The sequence below is a fragment of the Anolis sagrei genome, chromosome 2 (genome assembly GCF_037176765.1).
Source record: "Anolis sagrei isolate rAnoSag1 chromosome 2, rAnoSag1.mat, whole genome shotgun sequence".
Lineage (NCBI taxonomy): Eukaryota > Metazoa > Chordata > Lepidosauria > Squamata > Dactyloidae > Anolis > Anolis sagrei.
This window is the reverse complement of record NC_090022.1, coordinates 102,276,798-102,300,105: the sequence shown is the minus strand read 5'-3', so window position 1 is coordinate 102,300,105 and position 23,308 is coordinate 102,276,798. Positions and strand designations below refer to the sequence as shown.

At 42.4% G+C, this 23,308-nt stretch overlaps 1 protein-coding gene across 2 annotated transcripts in view; it reads right to left on the bottom strand.

Moving 5' to 3' along the window:
- Positions 1-23,308, bottom strand: part of AFAP1L1 (actin filament associated protein 1 like 1) — an 87,123-nt gene that overhangs the window by 1,813 nt on the left and 62,002 nt on the right. For both annotated transcript variants that reach the window (XM_060765064.2, XM_060765063.2), the window contains exons 5-18: positions 21,299-21,410; positions 19,907-20,005; positions 17,678-17,889; positions 16,774-16,953; positions 14,054-14,137; positions 13,210-13,303; positions 12,800-12,952; positions 11,490-11,701; positions 9,947-10,092; positions 8,487-8,565; positions 8,142-8,253; positions 5,351-5,515; positions 3,325-3,503; positions 873-1,001 (exon numbers count right to left, since the gene is read on the bottom strand). In XM_060765064.2, coding sequence (XP_060621047.2) covers positions 873-1,001; positions 3,325-3,503; positions 5,351-5,515; positions 8,142-8,253; positions 8,487-8,565; positions 9,947-10,092; positions 11,490-11,701; positions 12,800-12,952; positions 13,210-13,303; positions 14,054-14,137; positions 16,774-16,953; positions 17,678-17,889; positions 19,907-20,005; positions 21,299-21,410 — 1,956 coding nt within the window. The remainder of the gene's footprint in view (positions 1-872; positions 1,002-3,324; positions 3,504-5,350; positions 5,516-8,141; positions 8,254-8,486; positions 8,566-9,946; positions 10,093-11,489; positions 11,702-12,799; positions 12,953-13,209; positions 13,304-14,053; positions 14,138-16,773; positions 16,954-17,677; positions 17,890-19,906; positions 20,006-21,298; positions 21,411-23,308) is intronic.

Genomic DNA, 23,308 nt, shown 5'->3' with positions numbered 1-23,308 from the left:
GAGCCCCTATTCTATCCTGCTGTGATTAGACCTCACTTGGAATACAGTGTCCAATTCTGGGCACCACAATTTAAAAGAGATATTGACAAGCTGGAAGGTGTATAGAAGAGGGCAACTAAAATGATCAAAGGTCTGAAGACCATGGACTGTGAGGAGCATCTTAAAGAGCTGGGTCTGTTTAGCTTGCAGAAGAGCAGGGTGAGAGGAGACATGATAGTCATGTATAAATATGTGAAAGAGAGAGTAGGCTTGTTTTCTACTGTCCTGGAGAATAGAACTCAGAGCTATGGGTCCAAATTACAAGAAAGGAGATTACAGCTGAACATTAGGAAGAACTTCCTGATTGTAAGAGCTGGTCAGTAGTGGAACTCTCTTCCCTGGAGTGTGGTGGAGGTTCCTTCTTTGGAGGCTTTTAAGCAGAGGCTGGATGGCCATCTATTGGGGGTGCTTTGATTGTGCTTTTTCGGCATGGCAGGGGGTTGGACTGGGTTGCTGCATGGTGTAGGCATGTGTGTGTGTGTGTGTGTGTGTGTGTGTGTGTGTCAGCCAGAAGAAGCCTTGTGAGGACAAAAAGCAAGTGGGGTATGTAGGTATGTACAACTTCTGTTGTTGCTTCCTGCTCCAACCCCAGCTGCCTCACTCTGCCAGACAAACTAGCTTTGAGTTTTTGGAAGACTCTGCCATTCTTTTATTATTTTCCTCCCCAGTAAACATGTGGGCTAGAAACTTAGTTTTGAAACTAAGATACCCCTAGAACACCTAAGTCTGGACATGCCCTATTTCTGAATAATATTAGTTCATTTCTACATCATCACGGAAGTAGGGAATTTTGGACATAAATAAGAAAGATGGGAAGAGGTCACGGCAGGTACCTTGGCCTTCTGCAACACATTCCCTTTATTGGCAGGGAGGAGGGAAGGACTCCGTTTTCTCATTTCTGCTGCACAGTTAACTGGGACCAAGTGCTCTGGAGGGGTTCCATTTGGCTGGACTGCTGCATCCTGAAAGGAGGAAGCATAAAATAGTAGTAAGTATTTAGAGACTTGGGGAAGCCACCAAATTATCAATTAATAACATGAGGAACATAGGCAGTAGGAAAAGCTTTGGTTTCTCACACATGTATCTTCTTGCAGGTGAAAATTGCTATAACCCTTTCCTGCCTTATAAAGTTAGGTATGTGGAAAGCAACAGGAATATCTTGTCAGTCATAGTGTCTTCCCCTTGGAATGCTCTTGTCTCACAGAGACTTGCCTGCCATTACCTGGATGTTCTTTTAGCAGCATGAAAATATCTCTTTGTTCTCCTAGGCCCTTAAAGACACTTACTAAATTAAGGTTATTCTTCTGTTGCTCTAATTTTATTCTTTCCCTGGCCATTTTAATAGTTTTGCTACACTGCATCCAGGAAGGGGCTCTGGTAGCCCTAGCATTTTCTAGTAAGATGAGGTACTATAAAACTATGTGAAGCGTGATGAAGGTATCTCTCCTTCCTCACCTTCTCCAACTTTGAGTTGCAGCCATCTCCTTCTGATACAGCTCCCCAATGGGTATGGCCACAAGAGCAGGATTGTACACCTTTGTCCTGAGGGAGCTTTATGGTACATTGTTCTTGATAATCCAGTAAAGCTTCAGGAGCCCTTTCCTGAGTTTAACCTGACAAGTTTACCCTTTAGGTAGTATTACTCTGGATGAGATTTTCATTTCTGTTCTGCTTTCTTCTCTACCAACTCAGACATTTATACCATGTTTGGAAACCAGGATGAAATTATCCTATTCACATCTAGTATGGTAAAAAAAATTAAAAAAAGAAAAGAAATTATGCTACTCAGACCTTTAACAACTATGTGGAAATGGAATTCTGAAAGGTATCACTAGTTATGTGCATTTATTCAACACACTTGCAAAAATGTCCCGCTCCATTCATCAGTTAAAAGTTCTGTTCTCTTTAACATGTAGCACCCTATTCACAGCATGAACAAATTTAGATGTTTTAATTTTGTGTCAACAGTATTGCATAAATTAGTATAAAACTGATAAAAATAGATGGAGCACAAGCAGCTAAATAAATTTTGACCAAAAATGGACAACAGCGACCACATTGTCTATAGCTTTAAACTGTTCTTCCTCTATGAATGAGGCACGGCATTGTGGACAAGCATACAGATGTGGAGTTGTTTGTTCTGTTCCACAGTTGCACAAGGTGGAGGATTCTTCTAGGTAGTGCCATTTTGCCAAGTTGTCTTTTGATCTGTCCACTCTGCTTCTGAATCTGTTCAGGGATTTTCAAGTTGGCCATTCTTGGTTTGCCCCTGGAGGCAGACCCTCGTGTGGGGCCATCCATTTGGGACTTCCTGGTTTAACTGCCCAGAGGGATACTCTTGATGTTGCTGGGGGAATGTTAAGAGGAGTGGTGGTTGGTTCTCATGAAACTTTTCCTTGATTTGAATCTACTGGGAGGAGGCCGATAGCCATGCAGTGGATGGCTTTCACAGTGTTCAACTTTATTTCTCTCACAATTAGCAGTAACTTCCCATCGCACATCCCAAGGGGCAATGCCAGATGGCTTGTAGAGTTTATCAAAAGGTGTAGGTTTGAGACAAATTTAGATAAAACAAATTTAGAAAAGGTCATGTTCCATAACCATTACAACACAAGATGGAAAGCGTCTTTTAGAGATTGGGGGAAATTAGAATGTGGAACCTTTTACTACTTCTATTTTCTCTATTTAAACTGGCTCCATGTGAGATGGCAAAATACTGTGTTATAAGAAATGCTGCCATCCTAATATCAATGGAAAGAAAGACCGTGGTTGGTTTAGGATTGCAAAAGATAAACAGTTCTTTTCAAATCTTGGGAGTAGTTCTGACTATCTCCATTAGCTCAAGTAACACCCTTTTTCTGCTCGGTGATGAAACAGCAAAGGTTATGTCAGTTCATTTGTAATATACAGCCACAACCTCAACAACATTCAGAACAGGGTTTGGCTTTTCCTCCATCTTTCTCTTCTGAGCAGGCCTGTTGTGTCCTTATTTGCACTTGTAATCCCTAAATATCTTCTCAATCCAAGGTGTGCTTCAGATGGTTTCACTTGTTCCAGGTCCCTTCCTATTGATTTCTGTTTCCACGTAGGATGCGCAAAAAGCTGAAATTCCCCTTGGATTGTTTCCTGCTTATCACCTTCCCACAATGTGGGCTGTCAAGGCATAGATATTCATGGCTACCTACCCATTTTTGTTCTGTACTTCTATAGGAAACCATTTTATATTGAAATGCCTCCCATGTGAAGCTAGGAGAGAGAATACTTCTTTTCTCTCTAATGTTTTACCTTGTTTTCAGATTTAGTTGTCACAGTTAACCCCAAAGCTGGACCTCCTGCCAGAGACTGCTTCAGCCTGTCTTTCACCTCAGTCAACTTGAGCTCTAGGTCCACACGCCGTGCCTCATTGGCTTTACACTGCTCCTCCAGGGCTGCAACACGCTGCTCCAGCTCTTTGAGATCTTTACCTGTTTCCCAGCATGACAATATAGAATAATCCATGAGAAAAATTATGAAGAAAACCACCCCACTTTTAAGTGGCCCTAATTTGAGACTACAAATTTCTTCAGGAGAGGGCAAATAAGTTTTCTTTACTGTTGAAGTCAGCAGGACTACATCACTTGAGTGTGAGTTTTAACAAGGTAGATTTAAAATTAATATTAGGAAAAGCCATCACATCTGTGTTTCCAAACCTGGGAGTTCAGATGCTGTTGGACTTTAGTTCTAAGAATTCCCAGCCAATATGGCTTAAGTTCAGGTATTAAGAGAATAGATGTTCAACAACATCTGGAGATCCAAATTTAGGAACTACCGTTCTAGATCAGGAGCTCTTAACCTGTTGTTCATGGAAGGACTTCAGGGGGTCAGAGTAGCAGGTGTTAAAAATATAGTTTTTTCCCCTTTTCATTTCTCTCCTGTTCATTGAAAACTGGTATGAAAATTATTTGCCTGTGGGCAGATTTCCACTTCTATAGAAAGGAACCACAGCTTTCACCAGATTTTCAAAGTAGTTCATGACTACTCTTCAAAGAAGGTTACAGACCACTGTGATACTAAGTTATCCATAACTACCATGTGGCTGTAAACTCAGAGCAGAGGTGAAAGGAGAATAACAGCTGAGGGACACATAATAAATTAGCAAAAGCAAAGAAAAAATAATGTAAATTTTAGTCCTTCCATACTACACTGATAATGAAAGGAATCTTAAATTGGATTAATATTCTGTGTGTTTTAGGCTTCTTTCAAGCATCAAAAAGTCCATGAACTAGACTAACGCTTATGTTCTGCATGCTATCCACAATCTAATGAAACTAGTGAGGTTTAAATAGACCCAGATTTTTCCAGCAATCTGCCATGTAATTCAAACTGGATTGTCTTTTCCAGTAGATGGCACTCTTTGACCTGGTTGCCTACCTACTGTCTCTGTGACCAAACTGAACCTATGCTCATAACAGTAAGTGCTGAAGACCAAGCAAAGCCAAACGGTGGATGTGACACAGATGTAGAGGTAAATGTTTCGCAAGAAATAGCTTGTATTTTAGCTATCATTATTATTACTCCTACCCTTTCACAGTGAAGAATTGTGAGAGAAGAGGAAAGGGATGTCAACAGATGCCACCACAGAACCAGTGCTGTATTTGACTTTATATGTAAATACAACTCCAAACTGAAATGTTTGGGCAAAATTGTTCTTGAGTGGGAGAATAAACCATTGCTTTGGCAGAAGGATAATTTCTAAATCCCTGAACTCTGCAGGCCGGCTCCCCCATGATTGCAGATTTTTGGAATTACTTATTCTGTTCTGTCTGTTTCCCCAGTTACAAAGCTAAAGAAAAACTTTGGGGAGGGACAAAGCCTGGATGCAAATGTCTTTTCTCTGTGTGTGTTTTGTGAAGAATGAAGCAAAAGAGGCATCTATTAGCTGTGGACACTTTTGAGTCTGATGCCATCAGGGTCAGCCCAAGAAACTTGACTAAGGCAAAGAACATAGGGATCCTCTCTACTCCATATATAGAATCCAACTCCATATATAGAATCCAACTGTATCCGCAGCAGTTGAATTTTACCTCAACAATTTAGAGGGCAGGATATACTTAATGGGGCCCACAGTTCTTCCAAGAGAAAAGAAAGTAGCTTAAGAGTAAGCAGCTGTCTGCCAGCATTTGCTGCCTGTGCTAGTAGCTTCACTGTAGAATGGCAGGTCCAGCCCCTGGGCCCCAAACACTTCTGGATCCTGCCACATTCACAGCAGGATTGTAGAGCCCAGCAAGTTGCAGACCTTAATAGTGCCACCACCTGTGCAGCAGGACCATACCTGAGCTGCTCTTCATGGCTTCCCGTAGTTCCCGCTTTTCCTTGCGTAGATCCATAATCTCAGTCCGGATGGATGCTTTCTCCTTCTCCAGTTTGTCCTTTTCAGTCAGGAACCTCCTGGCATCTTCCTCAGCCCGATTCTTGCCATATTTGTAGTTATTGGCATCTGTGGGCACACACACAAAATGAGATGCCTTCACATCCCTCCATTAGGCACTTGAGGTGGGAAGGTTGTCTAGTTCTGTCATGGCAGCAGAAAGATTTAGACAGAGTCAAGGTGGAAGAAGCTCAATACTGGTTTGAAGACTAAAAATGGGACTGTACTAAATTGTTAAGACCAAAACTACATGCTCTCCCAGTTGAACTTCCGGAAATGGCCTATGGGGGGGGGGGCACAACAACACATTCAGACTTCGAGCAAAGCTTAGCATCCTTGTACAATCACTCTGAACTATTTATATTACTGATAAGATCTGTAGCTATTAAGCAACTGCTTGTGTTTTAACAGCATAAATATGTGGAGGGCAGAGTTCTAATATAATTCAACAGCTCGGTGGAGCTTAAACTGGTTTATAAATCTAAGATGTTCTTAATCTAGCATTCCTGGAGCATGATAAGAAATTCTTGAAGTGTTCAATATTACTGCGTGCCTTCAAGTCATTGCTGTTTTAAGATGACACTACCACAAGATTTTCTTGGCAAATTTTCTTTGAAGGAGGTTTGTTTTTGCCTTCCTCTAAGGTTGAGAGGGTATCAATTGCCAAAAATAACCCAGTGGATTTTCATGGCAGATTGGGGATTTGAATTCTGGTTTCTGCACAAATCATTACACCTCACTAGTGGGGGCAAGCCATTTCTGTGGGCCCAAGGGCTATTTTTCCAGGGAGTTGACTGCCTGAGTTAGCAAAGCTTAGGACATTGGGGTTGATGGCAGAATAGATACAATCGACAAATAATCCCACATTGAAAATTAAAGTTCAATGTGTTATTCTATTACAACAAGATTACTATTAAGAAATAACATCCTTCACTGTTTAATAATTGATTAATTGGGGTTGTTGTAAGTTTTTTGAGCTGTATGGCCATTTTCCAGAAGCATTCTCTCCTAATGTTTTGCCCACATCTATGGCAGGCATCCTCACAACCTCTGAGGATGCCTGCCATAGATGAAGGTGAAATGTCAGGAGAGAATGCTTCTGGAACATGGCCATACAGCCCAAAAAACTTACAACAACCCACTGATTCTGGCCATGAAAGCCTTTAACAATACATTGATTAATTATTTAAAAAGTTTGATTTCTTTTAATACATGAAATACTATTGCATTGATTATAGTGTGGAGAAAGGTGAGAAACTAGAAATGTGAGATGCTATTAATTAGGATTAAAATAATTCAACTCAATTAATGATGGAATATGTCTTAATTTTAAATCAAATAAGATTAGTAATGGCAGAGTAGGAAAGAATTGGTAACAGGGTCAATAAAACCAATAGCAATTAGTTGCTAGACTTTGAAATGCCTGCAAAACCAATGTTGCAAACAAAAGGCTTCTTCTTTGGTTTAAGGTTATTGTTGGTCAACTGCACTGTAATGCTTGTTAGCAGTCCGCCACTGAAGTTTGGCAGGCAAACCACTATGCTGATTTTCAAAGGGTTATTCATTATTATTTTTTCTGGCGAGGTTGAGGTCTGGATGTAGCCTGCACACCACACTTTGTCACATATTTTAAAGCTGAGAAGAAATTTCTTCTCAGAATGGAGACCTTCTGCTGTTTTATTTGGGTATAATAAAATCCATTGAACTTAGTATGTTTTATGCTTTTGTGTAAACATTCATAGGGCTGCAGTGTGCTTTGCAAACAAAATCAAACATATTTTTAAAAAGTGCTTTCGAATAAGTGACACTATTGGAATACTTCATGTCATGCTAAGCTTTCCCCTCTTTCTGCAAGTGAGTGTGGGCAGGTGAATGGAGCCAGGTGCTCAGAGCTGTCTCACATGGATGCAATCTATTGGTCCATTTGGCTTTATAGCTCTACACTGACTGGTTGCAGCTCACTAGGATTTCAAGCAGGTGTTATTCCTCAGCCCTATCTGGAGGTGGCAAAAACCAAATCTGGGATTTGCTGAATAGAAAACATCACAGTCTATCTCTGAAATATGTTCTTTATTCATTTAGCCATACTAAGATGCCTGAGGCCTGTTTAAGAATCAGCAACTGCTACAAATGAGAATTGGTAGTGTTGTGCTTGAACACATACACACTTTTGATCTGGTTTGTAAATTAGATCTAGAGTCCTGGTGGTGACATACTGCCAACATAAGGATTCTTACACCAACGCCTGCATTTTTTGAGGATTCTGATTATGGTTGTGCTACTGAAATTCTACCATCATAGCTGTGTAAATGGCTTTGCTTCTTTAAGGAATTGTGTAAATGCATCCTATAGCACACTTTGATTGGGGGAGGGGGTGCCATGACAAATGCACATTGCGGGCATGCATTAGTATGATGAGATTGAACAAGGGTAAGCTCTACTGTATGGATGACAAATTAAATTGGTCTCAGTACATTCCAGGCAAGCCCTCTCTTGGATCTTGGCTGATATTTCCTGTTCAACTGTAGGTGTAAACAATCCTTGTTCATTAGGAAGCAAGAATAAATTGGATTGGAATTGCTAAGTAAGTGCAAACACCATCTCATCCCAATGGCAGTTCTGAGTCTATCTGGTTCCCTGCCTACCAGTTTGATAAGGGAGCCATGACAAGTGGCTGGAGCATGTTCCAACCTACTTGAAGCATGACGCTTGACTTTCACTTGTGGATCCACACGACGCGATTTCTCACTGCAAGAGGAACCATGGCGTTTCACCTGGGCTCCTGAAGGCCACCCCGACTTTTCCAACTGTATATTGGGAGCAAAAAAAGCAGAAATAAGTTGATGTTTCAATGAGATCATGAAAAACATTGCTGCTAGGTGTGAATAAGAAATTTTCTCAAGAAGTGAAAGCGGCTCATTCAACTGCTTCAACCCAGAAAATAGTTTTCTATGGGTTGCCAGGTGTATGGCAAACAGAGCAGGGTCAGAGGGCAATGGTGAAAGAACAAAGAGGAGATGGCATTTTAAAAAGTTTATACCTCCACCTTCTCATATGGTACTTCATCATATAACACACGGGAAGAGTCCACTTGGTTCTCAACAGAGGAGCTGGCCCACCTGAAAAGCAAAGAAGCAGACAAAATTGCACTTTTTTGCCAAAATAATTCCGAAGAGCTTTAGAAGCAAGAAAAAACTTGTCTCTCTACCTACTGCCTTTACAAAATTAATTGAAACACATATTTTAGTTCCCTTTAGTTGGCAGGCAGATTTTGTTCTATTATCATCTACACACATGGCCACTCCTGATCTTTTAGATAACACTTGTCAGGGGGACTGGACTGCCTGAGAGATTCCAGGGTCCGCAGCAAATTTTGGCTATCTCCTGCTTTGTATGTGAAACTACCCTTTGTCTGACCTCCAGGGATCCGCAGGCTAGCTTCTCACCCCTGAAAACCCAAAATCCACAGGTGCTTTTCAGGTGCTTCACAGAGCGCCCGAAAACCCAAAATCCAGGGGGAAAATGGAAAGTAATCAAATTACCATTTTTAATTCAAGGAAAACAGGATTTAATAATTTAAAAAGGAAAGGGGGAAGGTGAAACTAGTTTAAAGGGAAGTTGCTACTCATGGAAGTTCTAAAAATTATAAATTTTTACTGGATTGTTGTGTTTTCTAGGCTGAATGGCCATGTTTCAGAAGCATTCTCTCTTGATATTTTGTCCACATCTGTGGCAGACATCCTCGGAGATTGTGAGGTCTCAGAACCTCTGAAGATGTCTACCATAGATGTGGGTGAAACACCATGAGAAAATGCTTCTAGAATATGGCCATATAGCATGGAGAACTCACAGCAACCCAGTGATTCCGACCATGAAAGCCTTCAACAACACACTGTATTTTTTTAAGTTGGCAATTTGGGAAAGGGAAAGAGGGTTCAGGAAGATTTGGATTGCATGATTTCCACCTCAAGTTACACAGATAGTACTGAACAGTTCAGCTGTAACCACCCTAATTTAGGATTTAAAAACTCCCACTCCATGCATTCAAGAAGGTTTCACTAGGCATGGTTTTTTTTTTAGACATAAAAACTTGTAATTAACTCACAAAGAAGATCCGAGGATGATGTGTGCATGCCCAGTTACTCTTAAAAAACTGGATTAGGATCCCACCACATTTTCACAAACCATAAAAACTGAAAGTAATCAATACAGGTTTGTTATGTCTTAGATTAAAAGCCTACTTCTCACCACTTCTTTACCTTTGGTGGCCTTACACTTCAGCTTTTCAAATACAAATTTTGCAGATTGTTTCTTTGATTTGATTGTGTTTTAGAGATAATTGGAAATTGGTGGCTGGTGCAAATTGGTGGCTGGTGCAAATTAGATTCACAGAAAGTTGAATTGAGGCTTTTTTTTCAGGTATAAAGCAAAAGGGTCAAGCAGGCAAGATGCACACAGCATTCCCCCCATCCTACCAGATCACAAAAGATGAGCCCTTACATATAGGAGTGCCTCACAGCATTGATGATGTTGGCTATTTTCTCCACATCCACATAATCATAGTGCAAAGCCTCTGGAGCTGTCTGGGAACCAGTTTCAACTAGCAACAGCCCAAGCCAGCGACCCAGATCTTCATAGCTGTTCGCCTGAGGAGTGAAGACAATTGTTAAGAGGGAAAGGAAACACACATTTCTCTGAAAAGCAGTAAAATTACTCTTTTATGACAATTAAACATGGTCAAGGCCATGTCTTTAGGCAGCCATTGACCTTTATCCCCCCACCCTCACAATTCTGTTTTTCCAAATTTACAGTTTATTATCAATTCATCAGAGGAATCTGTCCAAGGCATCTTCTATGCAGAACTTGAAATAGGGTTTTTTGGTGTGTGTGTGTGTGGGGGGGGGGGGCATAGTTCCTTGAATCTTCCAGATAATATGATTTAGAATTGTAGCCTAAAAAGTAACTTTTTCAAGCTCTAACAGTATACAATACTCATAACAGCTATTCAAATGCCTCTAAAGAAACTGGTGAAGGCTTATTTCAGGAATGAGCAACCTCTGTCCCTCTAGATGTTATGACTTCCACCATCCCTCCCCAATGGTGATACATGAAAGAGTTAAAAGTAGGTCTAGAATTATTTTATCACTTGCAGCTTCCCTCTGTCATGGAAGCTTTCATAATAATGTAACAAAGAGTCACCTTATACTACAAGAAGTGGGGGAAATCAAGGCAGGCAGGTGATAAAAGGGCTGAACCCTATTTTAGTCCCAACTAGAGTAGACCAATTTATCTACATGCTGACTCAGGATTAAATAGACTTATTTACTAGTATTCAGACTGAGGAAGAGAGTAGCTAACTATATTTAGGTTTAAAATCTTTGGTTTTGGCCTTCTTGGAAGCATTCTGAGTTACTGCCTTCTCCTTCTTGATCCTTAACTGATTTTGAAGATTTTTCTGTGTTAGTTTTTACATGTCTAAATATCTGCTCAGATCACACTAAGTTCCAAGTGAAGTGACATTGCATACAGAAGTATGTGTCAGTAGACACATTCATCTTTTCATAATAATTTATGAAACAAGCAAAAAGAAATGTATTCATTTTCCAAAGATGATGAAAGAGAAATTACTTGTTTTGTTATTAATAAACACTGATTAGTGAGGAATGTCAGTGTTAAGATCTCACCCGGCTATCAAAAACAAATGCACTAGCCTCAATCAGTGACCTGTAGTGACATCATTCATTTTGCTTTATTGCATGCTTTGTCATAATGATCACTCCAAGCAATTGGATTTCACCTCTGAGTTAAACGCACAATAGGATTATGAGTTCTTCCTGTATCCAAGGCATTGCTATGAAAACTCTTTAAAGTTTCAGAGGGTCCCTGGCTGTGCCTACTGGAAGGCCAGCAAAGACTATAATCCAAGGCAAACATGCATAAAAACAAGTAAATTCAGTAGCACACATACGTCTCAGTAGATATGCCGAGGACTGCCATGAGAAAAGTTCTCATTTCTCAACAGTCATCAAGAATGAATACTCACTTCCAAAGCAGAGACCTCTTGCCCATTGCGAAGGATGCGGAAAGCCAAGGGATGCTTGGGGCCCAGGCCTGGTGCCACCTCACAGCCCCTTAGGGCAATGGCATTCACGTGTGTTCTCAAGTCAGTGCGGTCCTTGTGGAAATAAAGTGTGTTGCCTTTCAAACGACACCACCGTTCCTTCCAACACTGGTTCACCAGAACATTCAAATAGCCTGCAAAAAAAGGGGGGAGGGAAGCAATGCAGTGCAACACGTGACAAGTGATAGGAAGATATCAAAAGCTTAAAGGTTGTTCTTAGGTAAATCTGTTCATCTGTTCTTGGAACCTGTTGTACCTTCCTCTGGAACATCAGCAATACAAGTGTGTTTAGCTCTGATGCTGCTGCTCCAGCCATTCTCACTGAACACTCGGACAATGACCATACAAACATTCATCTTCCAGAACTTCTCAGGTTAACTCCATGAACACTTGTAGTGATAGTTGGGACTAATTTGAATTGAAGCTGAACAAGATCTGGTGAGCCACATATTCCCTGCCTGAGACATTCCTGCCTGAATGAGTATGCCTGAGGTCACCAAGAGGGCTCCAGACAGAGGGCTCTTAGTGCCACTGGTCAAAAAGTTCTGTGTAGCTATTCTGTCTTTCACTACTTACAAGATTTTACTGGAGATAAAAAAGACAGAAGCAGCAGTGAAAAACATAAGATAATTACAAATGAAAGACAATGTTGTCTGGATGACTATAAAAAGTCATGAATAAAGCAAGGCAACTACACACATAGTAAAAACTTAGAGTCTTATCTGAAAGTACCCCTAAATTATCTTTTCTACAAAAGATGCTTAAAAATAGATTCAGAATAATATTTCTCCATCTCACCCAGAAAGTATTCATGCCCTCAAATGAGAAAAAGAAAATGTCAATAGCAGATCATTTACAATATGTGGATATCAGTGGAGGTGAGAGTAAAGTAGAAAAAAATACCTGCATATAGAGCCTCTTTGTCTCATGGTGGAAAGGAGGAGGGAAAATGGAGGTGGCATCAACAGTGCGAGCATTGTGTAATCAACTAAGGGGTTTTGGAAAGTGGGGTGCTCCTGTACTTAGTCTCTTTGTTATCAACTTGGGGTGCACCAGAACAGTGCGACAAAGAATTCCAAGTAACACCTCTTAGAAACCTACTAATAAACAGTTTCCCTTTCAGTCATGGTGGCCTGGTGCAAGGACAGGGCTCCTGCATCCCCATCTACTTATTTATCTGGGTACTCAAAACTAACTTGCCTCTCCTTTCCTCCTGGTTCCCTGGTACATACCACAGCATGGGATGTCTTCCTCTGTAGAGGATGTTTGGGTATCTTCAGGAGATGGTTTCTTCTTGGAGAAGCTGATTATTCTGGTAATTTTCCTCCCAGCTGCTCGACTTACAGAGCCCTTCAGCTCAGCCAAACCACTTTTTTTACCTTTCCCTAAGAGGTAAAAGAACAGAACGTAAAATCAGAATGTGGTTTCTCTGACCAAGCAAGGAGCCACAGAGCAATATAAGGATCTCTTCCCAATCATCCCACCAAAAGACCATCAGAATATACCAAAATGAAATTCGAAATGAAAGAGACAGATGGGGAATTACACCACACTGTCTTCTCCTTGCAGTGGTTCATTTCTTTCTGCCTCAACCACTACTACACCATGCTCTTAGAAAATGGGAGCCATACTGGGGTCTCACCTTGCTCCTGAGCCTCCCTCCGAGTCATGGAAGAGCAGTTTTCTGTTGTTGCCACGCTATCAGAGTCAGATGTATGTTTGTCTTGAGAGGATCTCTGAATACGGGAAAGAAAAGTGAAAGTCCAATTTTTTTTCTATTTCTCATTTTATTATAGCCACTTTCCCAACATTAATTGCTTTTCACCTTTATAACTGAACCAAGAATGACAGAGAAACTAGCCCAATTCACAGTCCTGTGTGCCCCTTGCTTCCAAAGGGAATGATGGCTCAGATTCTGGTCCATCTCTTTCTCTTTCCTGTTACCTAGGAAGATAGGTTCCTTTTTTGTACTACTATACCCAGTATTCCTCAGCCAGCAGCTATACTGGGTAAGGGGCTCTGAGAGTTCTAGTCCAAAAAGTAATTAATTTTTCCAAACTATGACAGCAAGAATGAAAATCTCCCCCCCCCCAAAAAAAAACCCCTACTATATTGGAGGAGCAAGGTCTCTTCCCTTGCTCTTTTTTTCATTATGAATTCTTATATACTGTTGTGCAAATATGATTCTACTTCTTGTATCAGAATCGATTTACCAAATCTGTAACAACAGAATGAATAAGAGTCAAACTAAAGATGACTTTAATGTGTACATTTTCCCTATTATGTAAATAGCAGCAGTAATTGAGGATGTGGGTAAGAAAAAAGTGTTTAAACCTCCCTGCTACTGTCCTTAAAAATATTCCCACCATCACCTGCTATTTGCAACAGGATTTGGACCTTGCCCTAACAGACAGCCAATTTGGGGGGCCTATGGCTGAGGGTGGGTTGGAGATGATCTTTGACAGGATGAAACACAATGATCCTACCTTGTCATGGTCCATCTTGCATGTAAGCAAAGGCGATGTCACAACTTCAGTTCCACTTTGTCCACTACTCACTTCCTTCATCACCTGTGGTAAAACAATACCGAGTGCCAAGACATGGAAAAGGTTCAATACCATTCTGCTATAACTATCATCCCCAAGGCACAAATGTGACTCCCTTACACCTCACAGAATGGATGGGACACCATTTTTATTTCATTTCTCTCCTGCAAAGTACTTGCCTTGCCTTCAAATTTGACATGGGGGAGGGGATTTGCCCCCTTATCTATCTCCCCAGTTACAATCAAGGCTCTTGTAAAAATGTTTGCTCATGCATCTTCCCATCAAGAAAAGGAGGAGACATTATCAATTTGAAAAAAGATGACGTTAATCTCCACCATCTGATGCCACCCCTCTGGTTTTCTGGTTCCCAGCTATTCTGGAATACACATTCTCTATAACTATTAATCCCTTCATGGTATGAGGTTGATGCCAACTTTGTGGAGCCTGCCCACTCATGACAAGGTCAGTGTGCACAGCAAAGAATCTTTCCTAGATTGCTATTTGGAAAATAAAGCAATGTCTGAGACATGAATACTCTTGTCCTATATACAGTCACTTTTATCCCAATTTATTTTAGTCAGCACCAGAAGAGGAAAGAAAATTCACACAAGGCTATTACTATTTCATCAATTCCCTGGCTGAGGATGTTGAAACTAGCTTTGTTTTAAATGAGATTCCAGCCAGGACTAGAAATATGGGACAACAGCATGTCCTTAACTTATTTAGCACACCTATTTGTCATGTTCATAACCAGATTATCTTCAGGACTAAAACAAACCTATGTTAATTAAAGTAATCTGTTCTGTTGTATTATTTTAAGGGAGATGAATTCACAGAGGCACGACTGGGTTGAGCCAATAGACCACAGTGTCAATTGGAAGAGTTCCAAATGATATTTAACTTTCTAAGGGAGTTGAGTTGCATCCCAGGCCAGAGGTGTGGGAGTGCTTACAATCAGTGAAATATGTATGAAGGACAAGAGATGAAAACCCTGAAAACAGAGAGGAACAGAGATATTTAAATGCAAATGTTTCCAATGGTACAGTACTCAAGCCAAAGAACACAGAGTTCTAATTTGTGCCATAAAGCTGAGCTGGATGAGACTCATCAATCTGCTTCCATGGAGATCCTATGAGCCATGCTCTTTCATTATTCATAGTCCTTCTACTGTTTCCCTTATCTATTAAGAAGGCTGACCTGTGAAAGATGGCTCTGCCATTTTGGTTTTCACTTTAACTACTAAGAGAATCTTAGTAAGCAAGATGGATGGATAGCATCCTTGTAATGACTGGCTTGACTCTGAAGGAGCTGCGAGTGGTGACGGCTGACAGGGAGCTCTGGCATGAGCCTCATGGACCAAAGAGGTCAAGAAGAGTAGGAAGTGACTGAACAAATAAACAAGAAACTAAGAGAATCAGAGAAGCACCAGGGAGACCCACAAACAAAATCTTCCTTGGATATGAGGTGACATTGTGCTTACCACACAGGGTTACAGTGAAGATAAAAGTGGGGAAAGAAAATCATGTATACCACTTTGAGCCACATTAAGAAAAGTGGGAATTAAATGGAATGAAAGAATGCAAACATTTGCTCAAGTGGGATTAGACTGGTTACATTTATGATCCCTGTTTCTACCAAGTTCAAGGTAGTGTATACAATCACCTATCTCCCTTTGCTGTCATCTTCTCAACATTTTTTCTAAGTAAATTAGTTGGATGGAATAATTCAGTCCTATTTGGAAACAAGTGCACTAGACTAGTGCTGAGAAGCCTGTCTCCTCCCCGACACCCATTCCCAACTCACTGGGGCACACAGTTCTCTGCTTCCACAATAGACACAACCTCACATTCCTGAAAGAAATAGCATTTCATATATGACATGCTCCACATTGCAAAAAAGGAAAAAAGTATGGAAGGAAAGAGATGAATATTGAGAAGTCAGGCATCAAAATGAAAAACAACTGGCACTTACAAATCCCTATCTTTTGAACAGGTAAGAGGAATTAGTCACAGAAGGATGTGGGGTGAAAGAAGAGAAATGACATCACATAATATAATGTTGACATTCCATCTCTCCCTGACACTGTTGAGTTGATGACTTCATCTAGTAGAGCTTCCTACTGAACCTGTGCTGCTTGAGAACAAAAGCAGGAAAAAGCAGGGGTGGGTGGGTAAGCAAACACTTCCTCCCACTGCCCTATCCGGGTGCAATGTCAGCCATAGCAGGAGTGGCAAATGCTATGGATCTGCCCTATTGAATGGTTTTTCCTCTCCACAGCTGGTTTTGTAGTCAGGCAGACACAGATAAGAAGTGGTAGGAAAAAACCCTCCCTGAAAAAAGAGATAACAGTGCTTTCTTTCCCTCCCTTGCCCCCTACAGGAATTGGCTGCTTCTGCTCACCTCAGCGAGTGGTCAGAGCCAGAGAAAAGTGCCCGTATAAGGGATATTGAGGGTTTTCTAAAGGAAGAGCTATAGAGAAAGTGGGGATTGGGGTGTGTATCTTTGGGTGGGATGTTATGCTGTCTTGGATAGAGGCTGGAGGAGTTCCTTCTGTGAGATGGTGATTCCCAGAATCTCTCATCCAGCATGGCCCAAAAAGTGAGGTGGAAGAGAGCTATTTTTCCCCAAACTGCTTCTGATGGAGGTGCTGAGAGAGATACCTTTAGCCATTCCTCAGCCTGCTCTTTGCTCTGCACAGCCAGCACCAGGGCCTCCGCTCCTGGCAGAGAAAAGCGCAGCTCGTGCTTCTTGCGGCGTCCATCCTTTGGCACATAGACAACATTGCAGACACCCAGAGGGACCTCGAGGTGTGGCTGTCGGTGCTTGGAGCTTTTGTAACACTAAAGTTGGAAAGAAAATAAAGAGGATATTCATCATTCACTCAGCCAAATACATTCAGCTTATTTTTCTCTCTCTACAGGTCCTCTCAGGCTAGTTATAATAAGAAGGAAAGTGCTGGGATTTTGAGGTGGGAGTGGGGGGATGGAAAAAGCTGACACATAATCAAATACACAGCTATAAAACTACCCCCAAATGGTGCAACAGGGATAAAAAAAAAGATGACCCTTCCTTTCCTCTACTCCAAATCATTGTTCCAGCAGTTTCCTAACTGCCCAAAGCAAAATGTCACCACTGTGACTCTTGGCCACTTTCCTATTCCACAATAAACTCTAGAGAACAAACAGAGAATATGGATTTAATTTCTCAATACTTTTGCTTCAACCAATTTTCTTTGCAGCCACTTCTCAAAGGGACATTTTGGGGTACAATTTTTTTAACTTCTTGACTAGCGAAGAGCTATGTGACAGATCAGCCAGTTCCACAGTAAAATCTTCTGGATTTTAGGATGGAACTGGAAAACTTCAGATGGGGAAAATCCTGTCTGGAAGTGGCAAACTCAGACATCACCATTCCCCAGGAGAACAGACGATCTCCAGGCATGCTCTCATAGGCAGAAAAACTGTCCCCAAGGCATCTTTGACTTATTAGTAGGACTCTTTTCCTTCCCAGTGCTCTTACACACAAAGGCATAGACAGATACACACACACAAACCACTGACTTACCAGGAGTTTGTTGTCCTTGATGACCGTCAGCTGCTTGGCCCACTGCCCGAAGCGCTTCTTACGCAACAGGAAAGCACAAATCCTGCAGTCCTTCACCAGGTTCATGGAAGCTTCCTCTGATGGCCACTGGTGTGTTAACCTCTGGCCTTTCCCATCCTCCTCTTCCTCATCGTAAGACTCATAGGAGCTGCTCATTGCATCAGAATCATTGTCTGCAAGGAAAGAGGAAGATGGTGGGACCCAGAATGCTGCTTCCAACTAAGCCTGGCTAAGGACTCCTAATCTGTGGTATAGCTGGTGGGAACCCATGCCTCAAAGCCAGCAAATTTATTCTGGCTCAAAAGACAGAGAATTAGACAATCGCATTTCCCTACACAGATAGTAAAAGCACAATAATAGAATATTAAACAACTAACAGGCCTGAATCCTGGGTTGGTTCCAACTAGAGTAGAATGACTGAATCAAATGTTGAAAAGGAAATGTCACTGATTCGATGGTGTACTCTAGTTGGGACCATGATAAAATTCAGGCCACCATTTGCTGCCCTTTCAGGATATTCAAAAGCCACAGCCCTCTTAGTTGGTATGATTACACCAGTGCAAAAGCTCATGCTGGCACAGGCACCATGGTGGCAGAGGTGAAGTAGGTGCTGACATTGCAGTTATGGAAAGATGGCAGTGTAAACTATCTCTGCTAGGAAAGAAAACTGCCCTGAAAGTTCCTGAACAAACTGAGACCTAGCAGGTCATCCCTCTCAACTGACAAAGTGGGCTTTTGCAATGCACATAAACCTGCTGCTGCAACAGACTACTTGACAAAAATGGCAGAACAAACTTGTACACAGTCACGCCTGACCAGCAGGACTGTGCCTCAAATTTGTTACTTGAGGCAATAGCTGCCTCACTTTACCTATGGTAGAAATTGACAACATCCCAGAAATGAAGGAAGCTACCATGTACCAAGGCAAACTATCTACTCCGGTATATCAGTATGTCTACCATGAGTGTCAATGACCATACAGAGTTTCTAGGAGTCATCTTTTTAGCTCTAGCTCAAGACAGTGGGGGTAAAAATACAATGACTTGAAGGCTAAGTTCTAACTATTGCATGAGATAGTGTCTGGAATGGTATTTTGTGGGTCTCCAGTGCAGATTACTGACTGACTAGAGCTTGCTGGGTTGGAACATGGAAGGAAAAGAGTTTCAAATCAAGGAGTTTTCCTATGGCAGCCTTCTCCCCAACCTTGTGCTGTACAGATTTGTTGCAACCATTGCCAGTTAGTACAGCCAATGAAGAAGGTTCTTATGGAGAGAAGCAATCCGAGGCATGAATTCTGCCTCAGCTGAAGCCAGATTTTTCTAAGGTAAACAGACACATTTTTCGTATCATGTCTCAATGCCCCACAGTTTGCTTTTTCTTATAAGCTCTGCTTTGACTTTACAAGGTGCTGGATTTTTCACTGGCCTTTCCCAGCTACAGTCTGGTTTCATAAACAAACAACACTGAAGTTCAGGCTAGAATAAATATACAGTTTCAGATTATTTCTGTAATTCTTAAAGTTCAAGCTAGCTATTACCATTCTCTAAATGTATCCATAAATTAAGATAACCACCACATGGAGCAGCTGTTGCATGGATGTAGGAAAGATCTGAAGTATTGGGAGGTCTCCCAAAAGAAACAGCATAGTTTTTTTTTCAAGGTGTAGTTCTATTAGAAATAATCCTTTCCCCCCACCATCCCCGATTTCTCTTTTTGGTTGGATATACATTGTGGTCAATGCTCTTAAGTGTAGACAATGAAAATACTGGATTTTTAATCACTTAAAACCTCTGAGCTCTCCTTGTTCCAGGGTTCACAACAGACAGGCTTTTCTACCTACAAGGTTGTTGCAGGCAATATTTGATGAACAGAAATGTTGAGAAAAACACGCACTCCCGCTACTGCTGAATCTATATAGTCCATGTTGCTTAACCCAACCATTGACTAACAAAGAACACCCTTGTTTGATATAGCATGTGGAGACAAGAGGATTCAACATTCCTCATTTAATGCTCACTGAAAAAAGACAGACTTCAGTGCAACAGGCATATGGTGGTCTAGGACTTTCAGATATCTTTTGACCGCTGGCATTCTCCCCCAGTTCTGGGGCCAACAGTTCAGTATTTTGCAGTCAGAAGATTCCATTCCTCCTGTGGTTTCACAACATGCCTTTTTGGCAGTGCGACTTACAAGAGTTCTTCTGTTCTCCATTCATTCTGGTGACAGGGTAGTTGCTATCTGCATCTTCGTAATATCCATCCTCTATTGAATTGGGGGGACTGGAGCTATCTGTTGAAAGAGAAGATGAGACATGTTCAGACACTGACCCACATCACATCAGGATTCTCCTTGTGGCACAAAGTCTGTGGGGGAGGCTTTTTGTGGAAGATGGTGTTGAAATCAACTCTTTTGCCAGGCCAACCATTAAAGATAACACAAGGAAACTCCATTTGGTAATGAAATAATAATACAAAGGAGGTCAGTAAATGACGATGCCACAACTCCAAAGAAGGCAAACTGGAAAAAGACTCTCCAGCATTTGGAAGAGTTACTGCTCAAGACTACAACTCCCACTGGTTATCCTGACTGGGGTCAGTAAGGATTCTGAAGAGTTGTAAGCCCCAAAAGTAATGATTCCAAGCTCTGGCCCTCTTCCAGTCTTTCTCCCCACCAGTTCTCAAATGCTCACCGGATACCATAGCCTTCAGGAAAAGGGATATCATGCAAAGATTGCTGTCTGGCACATTTCATGACTTCTTGCAAAAAAGACTGGCTGTTTCTTGACATCTTTCCTGACACTCCCCTCTAGGTCAGAGTCATTATTAGAAAGCACATGCTGGCAGAGGGATTACAAACATTGCTCTCCATCCCTTTTGCTTTGGTTCTTCAACACAGTTTACCAGAATCCAAATGATATAACAGGCTGACACTCCTGGCCCAAAAGTTGCCTTCCTCTTGTGTTTTCCACAGACTCCCCTTCACATCTTTTATTGAAGGAAGTCTATTGCCACCACCTTGTAGCCACCTTGTAGCCATAGGCTTCACTCAATCCTGATACTGCTCATGACATAGATAACAGGAGAGACACTTCACTCACTAAAAAATCTTATACATTTCTGGTTAGGTATTGGCAGTGTGGTTTAAAGTTGTTTCTGGGTATCCTCAAGGCTCAGAATGTATGCTGGAAAAAGAAACAGGAACAGGTGCCTCCATGTTTGCCTAATCTTGCAGACAAGTGGGGAAGGGTAAAAGTGTCCGGATCCTTTGCATTCCTGTCATTCAGAGTTTACTGAACTGTTTCCAGGCAAGCCTGAGCAAACAACTGCTTGTGACATCTGACAGACCAGGAGAGGGCAAAAAAGCAGGAAAAGGAGTGAGACAGCCCCCCATATAAGTGCCATTTCCTCCCTGGGGCCTGTAAATTATAGTCCTGTCACTCGTCAGACACTTAGGAGGAGCCTTTGTTTGCTTAAGCTAATATGGGGAGGAGTTTGGGGGGGGGGGGAGGAGAGGGAAGAAGCAGTTTCAAGACCCAAGACAGTTGTCTGTTTCCCTCCCTTTCCAAGTCCCAATTAGACTTACTACGGGAGGTAATGTATTCTGGGGCTTTACCCGGCCCCAGTGGCAGTGCTTCCTCATAATAATCTTCAGGAGGAGGTGTGGTGGGCAATGGCGGTGGTGGCTCCCCAGATATCTGTAGGAAAAACAATAAAAGTAGCATGGATGGCAAATCGGGAATTCTCATATTATTATCTGTCCTCAGCGTCCAAGTGCAATTTCTTCAGTGATGGGTAAAATCCAACTGTGTCTGGCTATGTCTGCATCAGACATAACATCAACTTCAAGTCGGGAGTGAACGCTGGAGAGAGTTCATGTATCATTAATGGTTGTATAGTTGGTATCCATTGAAGTTTGTTTGCAGGACTCCCCATGGATATACAAATCTATGGGTCTTCAAGTCCCATTATATATAAAAGTGTAATAAATGGTGTCCATTATATAACACAGCAAAATCAAGATTGCATTTTGGATTTTGGATACAGGCTCCATGGATATGAAGAGCCATAGAAAAGAGGGAATTTCTAGCAGGTGTTGTTTGTTGTGTAGCTAGGAAAGAAGCAAGACTTGCTGATATTTCCTTTTCTACACAACCATTAAAGGAGTTTTCATTCTGGCAACCCTAACTGGACAATTGCATATTTCAGACAAGGGGCTTCTCAGGGTTGTGTGTGTGTTTTAGGGGCACATTGTCTTTACTGTTGTCACTTTTGATTAGTTCAAATAAAGCACTAAGCTGGTCACACAGGGAAATAATTACGTATATAGTATATGGTGTTGTCCCCACCTACGGTTCCTCATAGAATTAATGCAGTTTGACACCACTTTGCCATGGCTCAGTGCTAGGGAATATTAGGATTTGTAGTTTGGTGTGGTAGAAACTATGGTTGCTTACCTGTAACCGTGGTTCTCTGAGTGGTCATCCGTGGAATCCACACAAATGGTAGTCTGGTGCACGTGTGCAGCAACCCCGGAATCTGTATAAAGAATAACATCAATCAGTAGCCCCTCCCCCTCCCCATGAGGTACTGAGACCACGTGGTGCTACTGCTCAGTTCCCCGCCGAAGCAGCAGCAGGAGAAAGGCAGGACCACGCGGGGAGGAAGGGCGGGTAGGTGTGGATTCCACGGATGACCACTCAGAGAACCACGGTTACAGGTAAGCAACCATAGTTTCCTCTTCGTGGTATCCGTGGAATGCACACAAATGGTAGAGTCGCAAACTACTCACAGTGGAGGTGGGTGTCATGGGAGTGCCGAAGAGAGGATCGCCCTGCCAAAGGCCCCCTGGCGTCGGGAGAGGAGGTCGACCTTGTAGTGGGTGACGAAAGTCAGGGGCGTAGACCAGGTAGCCGCCCTGCAGATGTCCTCCAGGGGGATGCCCCGAGAGAAAGCCGTTGACGCGGAGACCGCCCGAGTGGAGTGGGCCTTGATGCCCTGGGGCGGGTCTTCGCCCGCCAGCTGGTAGGCCAGGCGGATGGTTGAGAGGACCCACTTGGAAAGGCGTTGAGGGGAGACCAGCAGTCCAGCGGTGTCCTGGCGGTATTGGAGGAAAAGGCGAGGAGACTTCCGGAGAGGTTTGGTGCGATCGAGATAGAAGAGGAGCGCCCGGCGAACGTCAAGGAGGTGGAGCGCCCGTTCGAGGGCGGTAGAGGGGTTCTGAAAGAACGCCGGGAGAACAATATCCTGCGTGGAGTGAAAGAGAGAGGAAACTTTGGGGAGGAACGAGATGTCAGTGCGGAGAACAATCTTGTCCTTGTGGACCCGGACGTAGGGCTCGTCAGCACGGAGGGCGCAGAGCTCAGACACGCGGCGAGCGGTAGTCACGGCAACGAGGAAGGAGGTCTTCCACGAAAGGTGGGAGAGCGTGGCCGAGTGGAGGGGCTCGAACGGAGGCTTAGTGAGCACAGAGAGGACCAGCTGCAGACGCCATGGCGGAGGAGGAAGGATCCGGGGCGGGAAAGCGTTACGGTAGCCCTGGAGGAAAATCTGGACCATGGGATCTGGAAAGCAAGACGGAAGACCCCGGAGCTTC